General features: G+C 63.8%; 4 protein-coding genes across 4 annotated transcripts; 2 read left to right on the top strand and 2 right to left on the bottom strand.

Moving 5' to 3' along the window:
* Window positions 1-2,164: 2,164 nt before the first annotated feature.
* On the top strand, window positions 2,165-3,001 carry H696_06103 (hypothetical protein; the record flags this gene model as incomplete). Its single annotated transcript, XM_009499865.1, has 2 exons — window positions 2,165-2,433; window positions 2,569-3,001. The coding sequence occupies 2 exons, from the start codon at window positions 2,165-2,167 to the stop codon at window positions 2,999-3,001; spliced, it is 702 nt and encodes a 233-aa protein (XP_009498140.1).
* A 4,572-nt stretch (window positions 3,002-7,573) lies between these two features.
* Window positions 7,574-10,080, bottom strand: H696_06102 (hypothetical protein). The gene is made up of 8 exons (XM_009499864.1): window positions 9,903-10,080; window positions 9,508-9,820; window positions 9,262-9,405; window positions 9,015-9,136; window positions 8,666-8,880; window positions 8,400-8,574; window positions 8,215-8,303; window positions 7,574-8,093 (listed from the first exon to the last, which is right to left on the bottom strand). Exons 1-8 carry the CDS (start codon window positions 9,967-9,969, stop codon window positions 7,593-7,595), a joined length of 1,626 nt encoding a protein of 541 aa, XP_009498139.1. The 5' UTR covers window positions 9,970-10,080; the 3' UTR covers window positions 7,574-7,592.
* Window positions 10,081-10,374: 294 nt separating this feature from the next.
* Window positions 10,375-12,450, top strand: H696_06101 (hypothetical protein). The gene is made up of 4 exons (XM_009499863.1): window positions 10,375-10,690; window positions 10,838-11,052; window positions 11,191-11,992; window positions 12,149-12,450. The coding sequence occupies exons 1-4, from the start codon at window positions 10,448-10,450 to the stop codon at window positions 12,341-12,343; spliced, it is 1,455 nt and encodes a 484-aa protein (XP_009498138.1). The 5' UTR covers window positions 10,375-10,447; the 3' UTR covers window positions 12,344-12,450.
* Window positions 12,451-12,581: 131 nt separating this feature from the next.
* H696_06100 (queuine tRNA-ribosyltransferase) lies at window positions 12,582-15,138 on the bottom strand. The gene is made up of 6 exons (XM_009499862.1): window positions 14,642-15,138; window positions 14,315-14,404; window positions 14,110-14,178; window positions 13,848-14,003; window positions 13,063-13,694; window positions 12,582-12,858 (listed from the first exon to the last, which is right to left on the bottom strand). Exons 1-6 carry the CDS (start codon window positions 14,864-14,866, stop codon window positions 12,720-12,722), a joined length of 1,311 nt encoding a protein of 436 aa, XP_009498137.1. The 5' UTR covers window positions 14,867-15,138; the 3' UTR covers window positions 12,582-12,719.
* Window positions 15,139-15,280: the final 142 nt, after the last annotated feature.

Genomic DNA, 15,280 nt, shown 5'->3' with positions numbered 1-15,280 from the left:
TGTGTGTGTGTGTGTGTGTGTGTGTGTGTGTGTGTGAGTGTGTGTGTACGTGATGGAGTGTGCTGGGGCGTCCTCGGGAGGAGGACTAAGGTTGGGACAGACAGCCTGCAGGGTGCACCGGTGCCGTGGGGTGAGGAATGTGCGCCCGAGGGAGAAAGGGGGTGCAAGCAGCCAGCGAGTCAAGGGCAGATATGCAGGCGCCAAGAGCAGCCGAAGCTCGTGGGGATGGCAGCGGCACGAGTGCCCGCCATTGCTCTGCCCCCTCAGCGGCAGCCGGAAGCGGGGGCCGCTCGTGGTACGGCATTCCGCATTGCAACCCGAGAGGCGGATGTTATTTCCGCCGCCCAACGCATGAAATGCCAACCTTGATGGGGATATTGCCCAGGCACCAGGGGGCCGGGCTCTTGGGCCGCCTTCAAGGGGGAGACAAACGCCCACGACCTCTGGAGTTGGGCGATGGCTCAGGGGTGGAACGCCGAATGCCGTGGGTTTCAACGTGGGTGAAGGGGGCGGCAGCCATCGGCGGAAAAATCCGCCCTTCAAAGCAGGAAGAGGTTGTCCAACCTCAAGACCCCTTCCCCCCTCTGGCCGACATACTTCTCCCTTCTTTAGGGAGTTTCTTTCCTTCAGTCGGTTCTCATCCAAAGCATCTCTGGCGTGCTGCTGCCTGCCCTTTTGGAAGGAGACTCCTGGTTTGTTGCAAGGGGAGCATGGGTCTTTCGGTTCTTTCCCCAACTCAAAAACAAGACCGGTCTCGAGGCCTCGGGCTCCGTCTACCGGTTGAGGGCGGGAAACATCGCGTGGCGGTGCTTGCCTCCTCCCCCCCCCCCCCCCCCCAATCCCCCAAAGGATGGGACGAGGGAGGCATCTTGTCCCAAGGGGGCTCGTGTTGGTGCGCCCATAGTTCCGAAACCGCTGGCAATCATCATCGGCTGGCCAAGCCGGACAGTGGATACTCGCCCAACTCCTCTTACTCATTATACTCCCAGGCCTGTGCCTCCTGTCTTTTGAGGGGTGAGGCTCCGATCTTCATTGAGCCGTTGACTGCCTGGAAACTCGTTTGTGTGTGTGTGTGTGTGTGTGTGTGTGTGTGTGTGTGTGTGTGTGTGTGTGTGTGTGTGTGTGTGTGTGTGTGCATGTGCATGTGCATGTGGGTGTGCGTGTGCGTGTGCGTGTGCATGTGCGTATGCGTCTGTCTGAGTGGCCAAGTGTCGGGCGATTATGAAAGGCTGTCCGTCTCGGGGCCTCGCAACTCATAACGGTGTATGCCAGATTGGGCACCCTCTGGTTGGTGCAGCTGCGCCATGTTCGCGCTTCCACACTACATCGCTCCCCGACACTTGCCCCACTCGCCTGGTGGGCCTGCGGGAATGTGTTCTCCCAGCCTCCTGGCCCCTGCCCGCCCTCTTCCGCCGCGTGCCCCGCAAACAAACACACCTCATCAGGTGGGACGCATATATTCGACACGGGGGAACGGCGCACTGGCACGCAACTTCATTGGCCTCATCTATTGGCTCGGCTTCGCCTTGCCCTCCTTCCAAGAGAGTCTCCCCGAGGCAGATCCATCTGGCTTGGTGACATTAATACGATGACCGCATGCATGGCCTCAAAGGTGGATCTCGGTCTTTCTCACCTGGCAAAAAAAGCGAACAAGGCCTGCCCTATTGACAGGGACCCACAGGGTAAGAGGGATTCCCATGCAGCTCCGGAAGGTGGGCTTGTGTTGTCATCCGCTGAGAAGCGACCAATTCGCACGTCCTCCTTTGTCCGAGGCGTGGTCGGCCCTCGGGGGCTGATGCTCCTCTCCGAGCAGGTCCTAAGCACGACCCGACAATCCGGCTTCGACAGTGCCAGCTCCGCATTCGCCTTCTTCCTGGCCACAGGCAGATGTGTTGCCCAGATCCAACACTCACTCACTCACTCACACACACACACACACACACACACACACACACACACACACACACACACACACATGCAAACACACTGACCACATAAATGTGGATATATAAATGAGCTTCACGGACCTTTGTCGACAGGCCTGGAGCCACCCCCACATTCCCCTCCTCCCCCTCCCAGCCAATTCACTACTCGGCCATCTTCTCCCCTCTCCCCCTCTCAAATTGGAGATTCCGCTGCTTCCTTGGCGGCTCCTTTCGGACCAATGATCAAAGCCACCCTCCTGTTGATTGTCTTAGCCCTTGTGGCCCGGGCCTCTGGCACACAGGTTTCCAGCCCCCCTGACACTCCACGCGAAGTTTCCTCCTTCGCTAGCCTTTTCAAGACCACGGGCGGGGCCTCCGCCAAGAGCATCTGGCCCTACACCTACTTCTCACCCAGGGTGTTCGCTACCCAAGTCGGTGACAACAAGTTCAACGCCTCGCCTTGTCGAAAGAACGTCGAGTGGTTCCAGAGAGAGGCCTTGAACAATCCGTGCGAGAGGATGGCCATCTACGCCGCACAAATGTATGGCGATTGTATGGTAGAGACAGGAGACACTAATTCCGGGCGGCCAGTCGACCAGAAACACGCTCAAGAAGCTTGCCTGAAGCATACCATTGCCTACAGGGACTTTTGCCGCAAGTTTATGCCCGATTCGGTGGCTGCCAAGTACAACATAACCAGTGATAAGGTCCCCCATCGCTATCCGGCCCCCCCGGGACTTAAAACCTACCCGCCCAAGGGCTGCGACAATTTCACCCTCGCCAAGTTATCCCCCATCGTGCTGAACCACTGCGAAGAGGGCCCCATCCATGACACCTCCTGGGACTCCCTTTGCTTCAACAAGAAGTGCATCTCTGCCATGCGGGATCTCTACGTCTGTGGTCGCAACCGATTTGCCTTCATGCCGGACATTTGTCTCACGCTGGACGACATCCCTTCGTTCGAGCATATTTGTCCCAAGGACAGCTATGGCTACAAGATTTTCTCCAAGCTCGATTGCTCCGACTTCACCCACTTTCTGAAGTATCCCGAGGACTACTCATATCCCAGCGAGTAACGCGGGCGAGCGCCCCCGCCTTCGGAGAGAGAGAGCCCTGGCGTCTTGTTCCGGTCTCTCCAGCGCAGCAGACACCGCCGGGGAGAGTGCGTCGCTCGGGGATCTCTCGCCGGATCTCGCACTGTTCCCCCCTCTGCCCAGTGGTACCCAAAGCCAGACTCCCGTCCCGGACCTTCTCGCTCGAAAAAACCTCTTCCATCCTGCTGCTGCCCTTTTTTTCTCCCCACACCCGCCCCCTGGAGCAGAACTATGTCTCTTGGACCTCGTCGCCTCCTGGGACAGGCCCCGGGGATGATCCCACAATGCACGATCAGGCTCCAATGCCAGGACCCCCGGACTTTCCCTCCCATGCATGGTGTAGGCGGATTTCTGTCTTGCAACAGCTCCACAGCTGTCGAGCCTGCTCCTCACAGCCGCCCCCCCTCCAATACACCTTTTCCCTGCTGCTTCACGCCTCATGCTTTACGCTATCCCATGGTCCGGGTTCCTGCCAGTGCGGCGCATTAGTCCAGTGCATGCCAGCCCCCAGGCGGGGGGCTTGACGGCCGCAGGCCAGCCAATGGTACAGAAAGATGTTCCTCCTACTGCTTGAGCCCCCGGCAATCGCGTGCCCATATTGCATGTGGGCCTGCGCTCCCGGTCGCGGTTGCTAGTGTCACACTGAGGGATGTGGGTCCCCGGTTGTTCGATCATTTCGCTGGTAGCCGATTCGCGAGAATGATCCCCGGGCAGAGTGGGCTAAGCCCACAACCAAACGGCCGCCCGATTTTCCAACACAAAGCACGACTCCGATGGTGGCGAGGCGGCCCGCAAGACGGTCCTCCCCGGGCCGTGCAGGCGACCCCAGGACAACTCAGAGTGCCGGGTGTAGCTTTTTTCTTTTCTTTTTTTTTTTTGCAATCAATGCTGTGATGAGTGTCCCTTTTACGCATGGTCTGGCTTCTTTTGTGGTCGTCCTGTGGCAGCTTCGATCAAGAACCATTTGCAAAGACCCAGCCTGGTGTGTATGTATGTGTGTGTGTGTGGGGGGGGGGGGGCGGAGGGAGGGGGGCTCTTTGCTTGGAGGAGTGTCTGTCTCGCGCTCTCCTCTCCCCCCCTCTCCGCGTTTGGGGAGTGTTTCAGGACATGCCTCGTCACCAGTTGGACCATCAGCCATAGCAACAGCCCATCCGCGCCCGCCTTCTCCGGACCAACCAGGGCAATGCCAAGTTCAAACGCAAGCGGCCCTATTGGCGGCTTTACCATGCAGGTTTGTGCTTCCGTTGTCCGGAGCAGCATTCCCCGGCTCCACGGTTCGCGTGCGGCCGAAGCGAACAGGCGAAATACACAACGCACGGACACAGGGTCCAATCCCCGGTTAGCGGGTGGTGCTCACATGCGGCTGCACGACTGTTCCCAGGGCAAGAGCCTCCGTCTGAGGGCATGCTCAACGCTCAGGCACCACCCACCGCGCCCAGGGCCATCTCCCGTCTCCTCCATCCGCGCTCCAGCTTCACCTTCACCCCCTCGCGGCCCGGAAGTACAGCCTCGCCCGAGCGGCCTAAGTCGCCGTCAGAAGGGCGCCCGGCCTTTGGGGAGCCATCCACCGAGAACCACCTGCCCCGCCAGGGCGCTCGCTGCCTCGTCAGATACCAGCCCTCCTGCCCCTGCGAAAGGTCAGGACACCCCGGTCATATGTGCCCCACGTGCCCCGGCCAGTGGGCTCCCCAGGTCGGGAGAGGAGGATGAGCTGGAGCAAGCCCGGGAGATGTTCCGGACACTTGGTCGCCAAAGCGGCCCTCGGCCCGGCTCTAATCTCGGCCATGTCTTTCAACAAAGCCGCCGGAGGGCTTTCAGCCCCTTCCCGCCCACAATGTGCCGAGAGAGTCACTGCCAGAATGCCAGCATGCAGGAAGCAAGGCAAGGACAGGGGCCCGGCCACTTGCCATGTGCCCCTGGCGTCCCCCCGCGTGGAGAGGCCATGACGCTTCCGGCCAAAACCCCGGGCTCACGGAGCTCAGCTGGCTGATTGTCATCCGGGATGGAGGGTGGGGGGGAGCGGCATTTCGCGCAAGTGGGGGCCGCCTTTGGGCCCAAGGCGACGGGGGGAGGGAAAGGACACCCGGGAGCATTGCGGCACACGCCATCTCGATGTCGAGGCCCGGCCGATCGGGTGAAAGTAGCCCGGCAGCCTCGGCCAGCCGATCGGCCGAAGGGAATGCCCCGGCATTGGGCGGAGCTATGGTTGAGCAGCTGCCACTGAGCGAGGCTCTGCCTGCGTCCGAGGCCCGAGGGGCGCATGACGTTCGGGGGCACGAGGCATGCAGCATGGACACCAGTGCTGCGGGATCCTTCGCTCCGAGAGGCGTCCCCCTTGTCAGTGACATAGCTCACCGGCCTGCAGCTGCCCCGGCATTCGGCGACTAGTGCTTTGCCCCGGCGGGAGGGGCATTTTCTCCGAGTCCTCGCAGCGCATGTTCGATGGAGACTTGATCAGAAGGGGGGGGGGGAGGGATCACAAGAAGGATGCCCCTAGCCGGATCGGCGGTATGCGCAGTCGAAGAGGCAACAATCCGCGCATAAGCTTTGCCAGAGGCGGCAAAGGCATCGTGGCCTCGCCATATGCCGGATAGCGTGGCGCGAGTGGCCGGTCGAGAACAAGATTCTTGACACGCGAAACGGGCATCGGTCGGTCGGCCGGCCGGCCGGCTAGGCCAGGAGAGCACCGAGCGTCACCACCCGGCAATCGGCAATCCAGGGCGCCGCAAGTGACTGTTTCAGGCGGGGATATCCTGCGACAGGGGCCCCCTGCCCATGGGGAGCTGGCGCGGCAAGGCCGGGCAGCTGGATCGAGAGAGGAGGAAGGGCCGCGAAGAGGGGGAGCCACCACGTCGGACGAGGGTGATCCTCAACGATGCATTGCGCGGCACATTCGCAGCCTGTATACCCGCGCGAAATGGCCGGAGGCGGCTTGCCGCAAAGACCCGAAGTCAAAATGCAACTCAAGCCCCGGACATTGCCGCCGGCATGTTGACCAGAGAAGAGGGGTCAGCGCCTTGCCCGCCGATGAAGCATGGCCACCAGGTCGACAAGTGGCCAAGTCCACCAGAGGATGAGTCACAGTGGACCGGACGGGAGGGGGGGGGGGGAGGGCAAATAGCCAGGGGAGAAGCACAGACACAGATGACGCCTGGGGTCAGGTCGGGGAGTGGGACCTCAGGTATGGAGGAGACAAGCAAGGGCCAGCCTGGCGGTTGCTTTCGGACGAGAGGACCCGACGGGCCAAGAAAAGTGCACGGCGTCGGGGAATGCCCGCAGGTGTGGGCAGCAGCATGGGTTGGGCATTGCAGCGGGGGAAGACAAAGCCATCAGAGCGATCAAAGGAAAGCAAGCATTGTCTGGAGGAGAAGGGCTTGAGCAAGACCGGGGAGGTGCTGAAAGGGGGCCGCTCTTCGGGCGAGACACCGCAGCGGTCTCCCGGCCGGGCGGAGCTCGCACCCCCGGACCGACATCGGCCCTCGAGGCCATGTCCCACTCGCGGCCTTGTGTCCAAGACTCGACCATCCGTCGTGGGAAATGCCGGTGGCCCATTCTATCAAGGGCTTATCTACATAAAAAATGGTTTTAAAGCTGAGTTCTTCGTATAGTTTTGGAGAAACATTCATTCCTTGATAAAAGCATATTTGTAGTACTTTATTGACATAAATAGAACGAACAATTACAAAGTACTTGTACAAAAACTACATTATGTCACCTTGTTTTTCACAGACTTTCAATATTTTTAGATACCTTCCCTGCGGAATATTGGTCCAATGCAGGCTACCTCAAGTGATCATCTAGTACCCAATTTCCGGGCCCTCAGCCATCCCCCGCTTCACACCCGGCGGCCTTTCTTTTTTGGCTGTGCGATCTGATTTCGGGGGACTCTTCTGGGCAGCTTGCTCCTTGTCCCGCCCCCTTCCATCTGCCCTTCACTCTTCGACTTCTCCTGCTCCGGTCTCCGGTGCGGGGAAACACCGCCGCCCTTGGGGGGCCTTGTCCTGGGCGCTGCCAGCTGGCGGGCCGACAATGCCAAAGAGGCTGGCCTGCTTTCCTCTCCGACAACAAGGCAAGTATCTTCCGCCGGGAATCCTTCCTGTCTCCCCGTGTCATTACACAGGCTCGGTTCACTAGTGCTTTGCCTGTCCACGCCTCTCCCGGACTCCGACCATTCTGTCCAGCATCCTTGTGTGGCTGCTTTCACGCCCACCATCCCCTTTTCTCCCGTCACCGTGCCTCTCAGCCGCCCTCAGTGGCCCAGTCACTCGAGATCCCAGCCCCTCGGGGCCCTTTCCCCGAGGCATGACACCTTCATCCCTGCCGGTCTTTTCCCACGTCCAAATCTTCTCACTCCAGGGTGAGCTTCCTTTCCTCCCCCTCATTCAGAGTGGGAACGCCCGCCTGGAGCAAATGTGCGGGTCCCCCCCTCTGAGATAGCAGTCTGCTTGTGTGGGTCCTCGCCTGGAATCTGATCCGGCACCTCTCGCCTCCGCTGGTCCCCTCCTCTCCGGCCCCGAGAGGTCTCCCCCCCAAAGAGATGGGTGTCTGCCAGGATGCCCGCTTGATGTGCCATTTATTGGCGGTCCTGTGCCGGGGCGAAGTGGCGAGCACTTGCCGGTGCCCGGGGGGCCACCGGGGCCGGGGGCTTGGCCACGGCTGCCGTGGCCCAGCCGGCATACATGTTCATGGCCGCGCCCAGCTGACGCGAGCGCTCCTGCTCGGCCTGGCTGGCAAGCGCGGCCTTGGCGGCGCGGTTGTCCGACACACGGCGAACTGGCGCGGGCCGGGGAGCACGGCGGGCGGCCGCCTGGGCGGCCATCTGCGCCGCGGCCAGGGTCTTTGCCGAGAAGGTGGCCACCGAAAAGCCGGACTGGGCCGGGGCGTCACGGCGCCGGCGCCGAGCACTCCGATCACGATCCTCGCGCAAACGCTCGATGTCCTTCTCACTGAGGATCTCCACCGAGGGGGCCCACTCGCCGGAGGATGCCTCATTTTCCGTGCGCACCGACGCGAAGGAACTCAGCAGGAGGCTGACATCCGAGGGAAGCCCGCTCTCCGCGAGGTGGCTGGTGTTCTGCATGCGCGGGAGAAGGGGGGATAGAGGAACAGGGCGGGGGAGCCCATAGGCATCGGTTAGGAGATGGCCAAGAGAAAAGGAAACACCGGCAAGTCGGCTCCCTGCCCGGGCAACGCACAATCCCATAGCCGAGCTTGATGCGGAAAAACCGGAACACCTGCTCATAAATGTGGAAGGCAATCTCGTTGACAAACTCCCCGCCAAGACCTGACGGGAGGGGGGGGGGCAAGCCAAAGGGCCCCGGCGTTAGATGCAAAGACACCCATCGGGGCAGGTGCGCGAGAGGCCGGCAGGGGGACGCACCCAGATCGGCGCACATCTGCTGGGCGAAGGTCACCGGCGAGATGTACGCCGTGGAGCTCGGGTCTTGGTGGGCCTCGAGCGGCGCACACCGAAGCCCGGTCGCCTGGCAATAGAAGCCAACCGGGTCCCACACAAAGCGGTCCTTGAGGGCGATACTGCCGACAATCATGTCAAGCTGGGCACAGAAGGCGAGCAACACGGTCAGTCCCCCCGGCGCCGACACCACCAGGTGCCTGTTGCGGCTGCGGCAGGGCAGGCGGGCGCACATTGATCAGGACCCCTTCCGGGTTCTTTTGGAAGTAGTTCTCCAGGTACTGCCGAACCGGGTCACTCCGGAGGTAGGTGACAAACTGCCGGTAGGCATCAATCTGCAGGGCCAGCGCCTCGGTCACGAGCACCTGCAAGTAGGCCTGGTGTTGCGGCTGGAGACAGAGGTCCTCCAGCAGCTGGGCCGCAAACTCGCGTGGCTCGATGACGGTCTCTGGGGAGGGGCGTCGGCCCCCGGGTTCACACCGGCAGACGGGCCGCCAGCAGGGAGGGGGGGGGGGCATTATGACTGTTCAGCAGGGGGTCCCAGCGGGGAAGAAGGAGGAGGGAAGAAGATGGCAGGCGCACCTTCGAGATTCCACAGAATGGAGTCCCGCAGCCGGAAATGCTCGTAGTCGATGTCCAAACGCAGAGGAACCGTGGCCTCCCCGGGCGCGGGAGTGCCGGCTGCCCGGGCCGAGCGCTCCCAACTGCACAGGCCCATGGGGCACACACGTACATGCACACGCACATGCACAAGCAAGCCCCGTCAGAGAAACAAGAGCAAGGGAAGGCCAAGGGGGGGGGGGGGGGGGGGGGGTGACAAATCACGCACAGGGCGCCGGCCAGGAAGTGCCGGGCCAGGACGCGGCGCTTTCGCCCGCCAGCCTGGTACGCAGCATAAAGGTTGGCCGAGCCGGGCCGGTCGCCGGCGTCGCCGGCCAGGTGCATTTCGTCATCATCGTCCGAGGGATCCTCGCTGGTCCGGGCCCGGCAGAAGGTCAGAAAGGATCGGGGCATGGCTGAGGCCGCCGCCCGCCGGAAGGTGCGGCCACGGCAGAAAAGGAAAGGAAGAACACACCGATAGGCTCGGCGCGAGGCGGCCCGGCGCGAGGAGAGCCCGCCGCCGGTGCTCGGCGGGGGCTGTGCCGAGGATTCCGGCGTCGCGCCGGTCATCAAGGCCACGCTGCTGCCGATGATGGTGTTCGAACTGACCGACGCCGCCAGCTTGGCCACGGCGTTGACGCCACCGGTGGCATGCTCCGGCGCCAGCGTCCCCAGAACCGGGGCGTCCGGGCAGGACAGGACCGGCGCCACGCCCAAGGCGTCAAGCGCCTCGGCCGGCGCCAGGCCATCCACGAACTGGGCCAGCAGGGCCCGCTCTTCCGGGGAGTCTGCGATTTCGGTCAAGGTCAGTGCACATCCCACGGGCAAGTGGCCTGGGTAAAATAGGCAAGCCAGGAGGCCGAGACATACGAGGGACAATGTGTGTGGTGACCTCCAGCCCGAGATCCGGGTGGAGGACCGACTGGTGCCCTGGCATGCCTGCAGACAGTCGCGGGTGGTAGAATCAAACCGACCGGGTCGGGGGGCGGGGCGAGCGAAAGAGCAGAAACGAGGGGTTGGAGAATGGGAGGGGGGGGGAAATGAAGCGGGATGATCGGGGCCATCCGGGCGATGGGCACACGCCGGGCGGGGCGCTTTTCACCAGGGCAGCGGGGCTGCAACGGCGAATGGAAGTCATGTGACTCGACATTGTTTCGTGGTTTGTGCCTCCCTCTCCTGTCCGGCTCGGGGGGGGGCAGCTGTCTAGTGCGAGTCCCTTGTCAATCGGGGGACGTGCCTTGACCGGGTTCCCACTTTCGGCGGACCTGGCGGACAGGCAGGCGGAAGATTCATCGGGGACCTGCGCCCCTCTGGTGGGTGCCAACCGGGAGTGGCAGGTATCCTCCTTTCTCTCCATTCTCTCCTCCTCTTCGGCCTCCCCTCCCCCTCCCCCGCCCTCGGCCTTCCCCTTTGCCATGTCTACCAGCTCCGCCCTCGCCAACACCGCCCGCTCGCTCGGTCGCTTCATCGACGCCTCGCCGTCGCCGTTCCATGCTGTGCAGACGGTTGTCAAGCGCCTGGAGGCGGCCGGCTTCACGCGCCTGCGCGAGTGCGATCCCTGGTCGCCCTCGGCCGCTGCCCCGATGGAAATCACCCCTGGTGGTCGATACTTTGTTGTGCGCAATGGCAGTGCCATTGTGGCCTTCGCCGCTGGCCAGGTGCGCCTCCCGCCTGCTCGCCTGCTCTGAGTCTATTCCTGGCCGTGTGTGCACTCCGCACACTGCGCGTCCTTCCCCTCGCGCTCGCGGACGCTAGCTCCAGGGCCCCGCATTCGCCCCTCCCACCTGGCTGACCTTCGCCCTCAGAGTGCCACCTCCGGCTTCCACATTGTCGGCACCCACACCGACAGCCCCTGCCCGCGGATTCGCGCCCGGTCGACCCTCGCCTCGCAGGGCTACGTCCAGGTCGGCGTGGAGACCTACGGCGGTGGGCTTTGGCACACCTGGTTTGATCGCGACCTGACCGTCGCCGGCCAGGTTGTCCTGAACGATGGATCCTCGCACCTGGTGCACTTTGACAAGTGCGCTGCTTTTTGCCGGATGCACAGTGCCCCCCTTTTGGAAGATGGACATCCCCGAGTCTGACCCCCCACACCGATGCATGCGTGCACCCGTGCACATGTGTGTCTCCCCCTTGCGCCCTCCTCCCCGAATGGCAGGCCCCTGCTACGCATCCCCACGCTGGCCATCCACCTGGACCGCGAGGTGAGCTCCAAGGGGTTCCAGCCCAACTTCGAGGAGCACCTGCAGCCGATGCTCGGCCTGGCCAAGACCCCCTCCTTCGCTGAGAATCCGGCCTCCGGAAACCCGGCCGACGTGACCGCACGCCATGAGCCGGCCCTGCTGCGCATGATCGCCGAGCAAATCAGCACGACGGCCGCCCGGTCGGTGTCCGCGGCCGACATCGCCGAGCTGGAGCTCTGCCTGGCCGACACCCAGCCAGCCTCCACCGGCGGCCTGGACGAGGCGTTCCTCTTTGCCCCGCGTCTGGACAACCTGGCTTCCTGCTATGCCGGGCTGGAGGGCCTGCTCGGTGCCCTGGATGCCCCGGCCCCGGCGGCGGCCGACCGCGATGTCACCCGTGTTCTGGCCATGTTCGACCACGAGGAGGTCGGCTCGACGTCGACCGTCGGCGCCGACAGCACCTACCTGTCGTCAATCCTCCGGCGCATCACCGGGGCCCTGGCCCGGCACCAGGCGGCCGCCGACGCGACCGCCCCCGTCCCCCCGGCCGAGGAGCTCTTCGCCATGGCCGTGGCCCGGTCCTTCGTGGTGTCGGCCGACATGGCGCACGCCGTGCACCCGAACTACTCCGGCAAGCATGCCCAGAGCGGCCTGCGCCCGGCCATGAATGCCGGCATCGTCATCAAGTACAATGGCAACCAGCGCTACGCCACCAACGGCACCACGGCCCAGTTCATTCGGGCCATTGCCCGCCGGGGGGATGTCCCCGTGCAGGAGGTGCGCCGCGCATGTCTGCCATCTTTACCCTCTTCCTGCCGTGTCCCCCGTGGCCTGGCCATTTGCGCCGGGCCCGCTTGGCGCCTTGTTTTCTTTGTTTTCCCTTTTCCCTCCCTCTGACACATGCCCCCCCCCCCCCCCCCCTCCCCCTACCAGGTGGCCGTGCGCAATGACTCCCCCTGCGGCTCGACCATCGGGCCCATCTGCACCTCGCAGACCGGCATCGCCACGGCCGACATCGGCATCCCGCAGCTCAGCATGCACAGCATCCGCGAGGTGTGCGGCGCGTATGACGTGGAGAACTACGTCCAGTTCATGAAGGCCTTCTATGCCGGGGGTATCCCGGAGTAAGGCCCTGCCGAGGGCCGAGGGGAGCATCCCCATGCGCCGATGGCTGCCGCCTTCCCGTCCGCCCGGTGCGGCATTCGTCCAATACACCTGTCACCACCAGGCAAAAAGGCAGACGCGTCCTCCCGGGACTAAGCGGCGCCGATGGCCGGGCCCCTCCCGCCGCGCCAGCGGAACAGGGGGCGGACACCGGGCCAAAGAAAGCCCCCTGCTGCTGGGCAGGAGGTGAAGGGGAGGAGGAGGGCAGCTCTTGGTCTATTTTTCGGCCCTGGCCCAACCCAGGGCGTAGGAGAGGGGGGTATATGGGGGGAAGAAGCCAGGCGAAGGGCAGGCCGCCCCAGGGGGTGAGTTCGCATGTGCGCGCAAGGGTGCACGCCGGCTACCGCTCGGCCGAGGTGATGCCATGAGGATTGGGATTGAGCTCGACATTGACCGAGCGCATGGAGTCCACAATCCACTGGGGGTAGGGCGAGTGGGCAAACATGGTCGACATGAAGGTCCGCACGAATGCCGGGAACCTGGCCCGCCAGAGGGGGAGGAAAGGCGCGGAAAGACCGACCGAAGGTGTGAGAAAACGCCGGCATCGGAGTGGGGCAGAGACAAAGTGGCCAGCAGACAGCCCCACCGGCTCGGGGAGGCGGCCGGAGGACAGGCAACAACGAAGGGACAAAGGGGCGGGGGGGGGGGGGGGGGGGGGGGAAGAAGCAATCTGCCACACGCACTCATCGGCGATGATGGCATCGCGCATGCGGGTCATCAGCCGCAGCTGGTACGCCACATTGTGGATGGACAGCAGATGGCAGACCACGGTCTCCTGGCCGAGGATGCTGTGGAGGTAGGCGCGCGAATACGTCCGGCAGGTCATGCATGGACAGTCGGCGTCAATGGGCTGCAGGTCCGTGGCATACTTCGAGTGCTTGAGCTGCATGTTCCCGGCGTCGGTGAGCGCCGTCCCAAAGCGGGCCGTGCGCGTGGGATACACACAATCGAACATGTCCACACCGAGGGCCGTGCACACGACCAGGTCAATGGCAAACCCGACGCCCATGCAGTAGATGGGCTTGTTTTCCGGCAGCAGGGGGGCCGTGTGGGCCACCGTCCGCCAGAAAGCATCCTTGGCCTCGCCGCCGCTGAGCCCGCCGATGGCGTAGCCCGGCGTGTTGCGCTTGACCATCTCCCGCACGCAGATCGTCCGCAAGTCGGCATCCAGGCCGCCCTGGATGATGGCGAAGATGTTCTGGTCGGTGGCTCGGCCGTGGGCCATGATGCACCGGTCCAGCCAGCGAATCGACCGGTACATGGCCTCCTCCACGCGCTTGCCAGTGACCGTGGAGCTGATCACATCGTCCAGTTGCTGCGGGGGGGCGTACAGGGGGGGGGCGGGGCCGCAAGCCGGAGGGCAGGGAACAAGAGTCAGTCAAAGGTGGGGCAGTCTCACAGAAAGAGGGCCGGGCAGGGGGGGGGGCGGGCCAACTTGATAAGGCAGTCGGCAGGCTGGACGACGCACCATCAGGATGTCGGCGCCGATGCCATTCTGGATTTCCACCGACTTCTCCGGGGTCAGGAGCATCTCCGACCCGTCGTGCGGCGACTCGAAGAGGACACCCTCCTCGGTGACACGAGCGAACTTCAGCAGCGACACCATCTGGAAGCCGCCGGAGTCCTGAGGTGCAAGGGGACGGGGACCGGAACGGGGGACATGAGTGAGCGACGACCGAATGCCCAAAGAAGGAAGGAGGGCACGAGGGCTGGCATGGCCAAGGACGCACCGTGAGCAGGGCGCGGTTCCAGTTCTGGAATTTGTGGAGACCGCCCATCTCCTTCATCACCTCCTCGCCCTGCGGTGCCAGGTTAGCGGGGGGTCATGCATGTGTGTGTGGGGGGGGGGGGGAGGCATGCGTTAGGGAAAGTCCCGGCGAGGCCAAAAGGAAGAGGAGGAGACAGGGCACCCAGCCAGGGGGCGCGTCGACGCACCGGCCGGTTGCCGAGGTGGTAGGTGTTGCCAAGCATGATGCGACAGTCCAGGTCCTCCAGCTGCTTGGTGGAGATGCCCTTCAGAGTGCCCTGGAGACAGGGCGAGAGGCGGATCGGCAAAGCCCCATCGGGAGGTCGGTGCAAAGGAAATCAGCAAGGTGAGAAGGGAGGGTGGGGGAGGGGGCGGGAGGGTGGGGGAGGGTAGGAGAGGGAAGTGGGAGGAGGAAGTGGGAGGGGGAGGAGAAGGTAAAGAAGGAGAAGGAAAAGGAAAAGAAGAAAGAATGAGAAGGAGAAGGAAAAGAAGAAGAGGGAGAAGAGGTCACATACCTGTGTACCAACCGGCATAAACACCGGGGTTAGGACGTCCGCATGCGGGAGGGACAGGACAGACGCGCGCGCGCGTGTGGTCGAGCACTTCGCCACAAGCTTGAATTCCAGCGCGGTGGTCGTCATGCGAACCGGCGTCGGAACCAGCTCGGTCTCCGCGATCGGCGGCATGTTCGAGTCGGCCAGAGTCGCCTCATCGATCGGCTCGTAGTTCAGCTGCGTCATGGTGACAGGAGGGCGAAGGGCCGGCGAGGAGAAAAACCGCGACGAGGCAGGCGCGACGGTGACGGCGGCGGGGGCGGCGGGGGTGGCGACTAGGCTGTGGCGAGCAAGCGACGAAGGACGGGCGAGCGATGGAAGACGGGCGATCCGCGTACAGCGGCGCGAGAGGAGCCCGAGAATCTTGGCAGCAGGGGGGCAGGGCCTCCGGGCGCGGCACTTAGGGGCGGTGGGGGGAGGGGCGAAAGGGCGGAGGGGCGAAATGGGTGGGGACAGAGGTGCTGTGCTTGACCACAGCCCGGCACAGGCTGGCCCAAGCCGACGCCACTTGAATTTGGAGACGCGCAGGCCCCCATGGCAGTGGGCCGGCGAGGCGCCCACGGCGAAAACCGGCGACGCGGAAAGTGCTCCCCCGCCCCC

The sequence above is a fragment of the Fonticula alba genome, assembly GCF_000388065.1.
Source record: "Fonticula alba strain ATCC 38817 unplaced genomic scaffold supercont2.18, whole genome shotgun sequence".
In the NCBI taxonomy this organism is placed as follows: domain Eukaryota; order Rotosphaerida; family Fonticulaceae; genus Fonticula; species Fonticula alba.
Note: the sequence above shows the minus strand (reverse complement) of the source record. Positions and strands in the feature narration are given on the sequence as shown.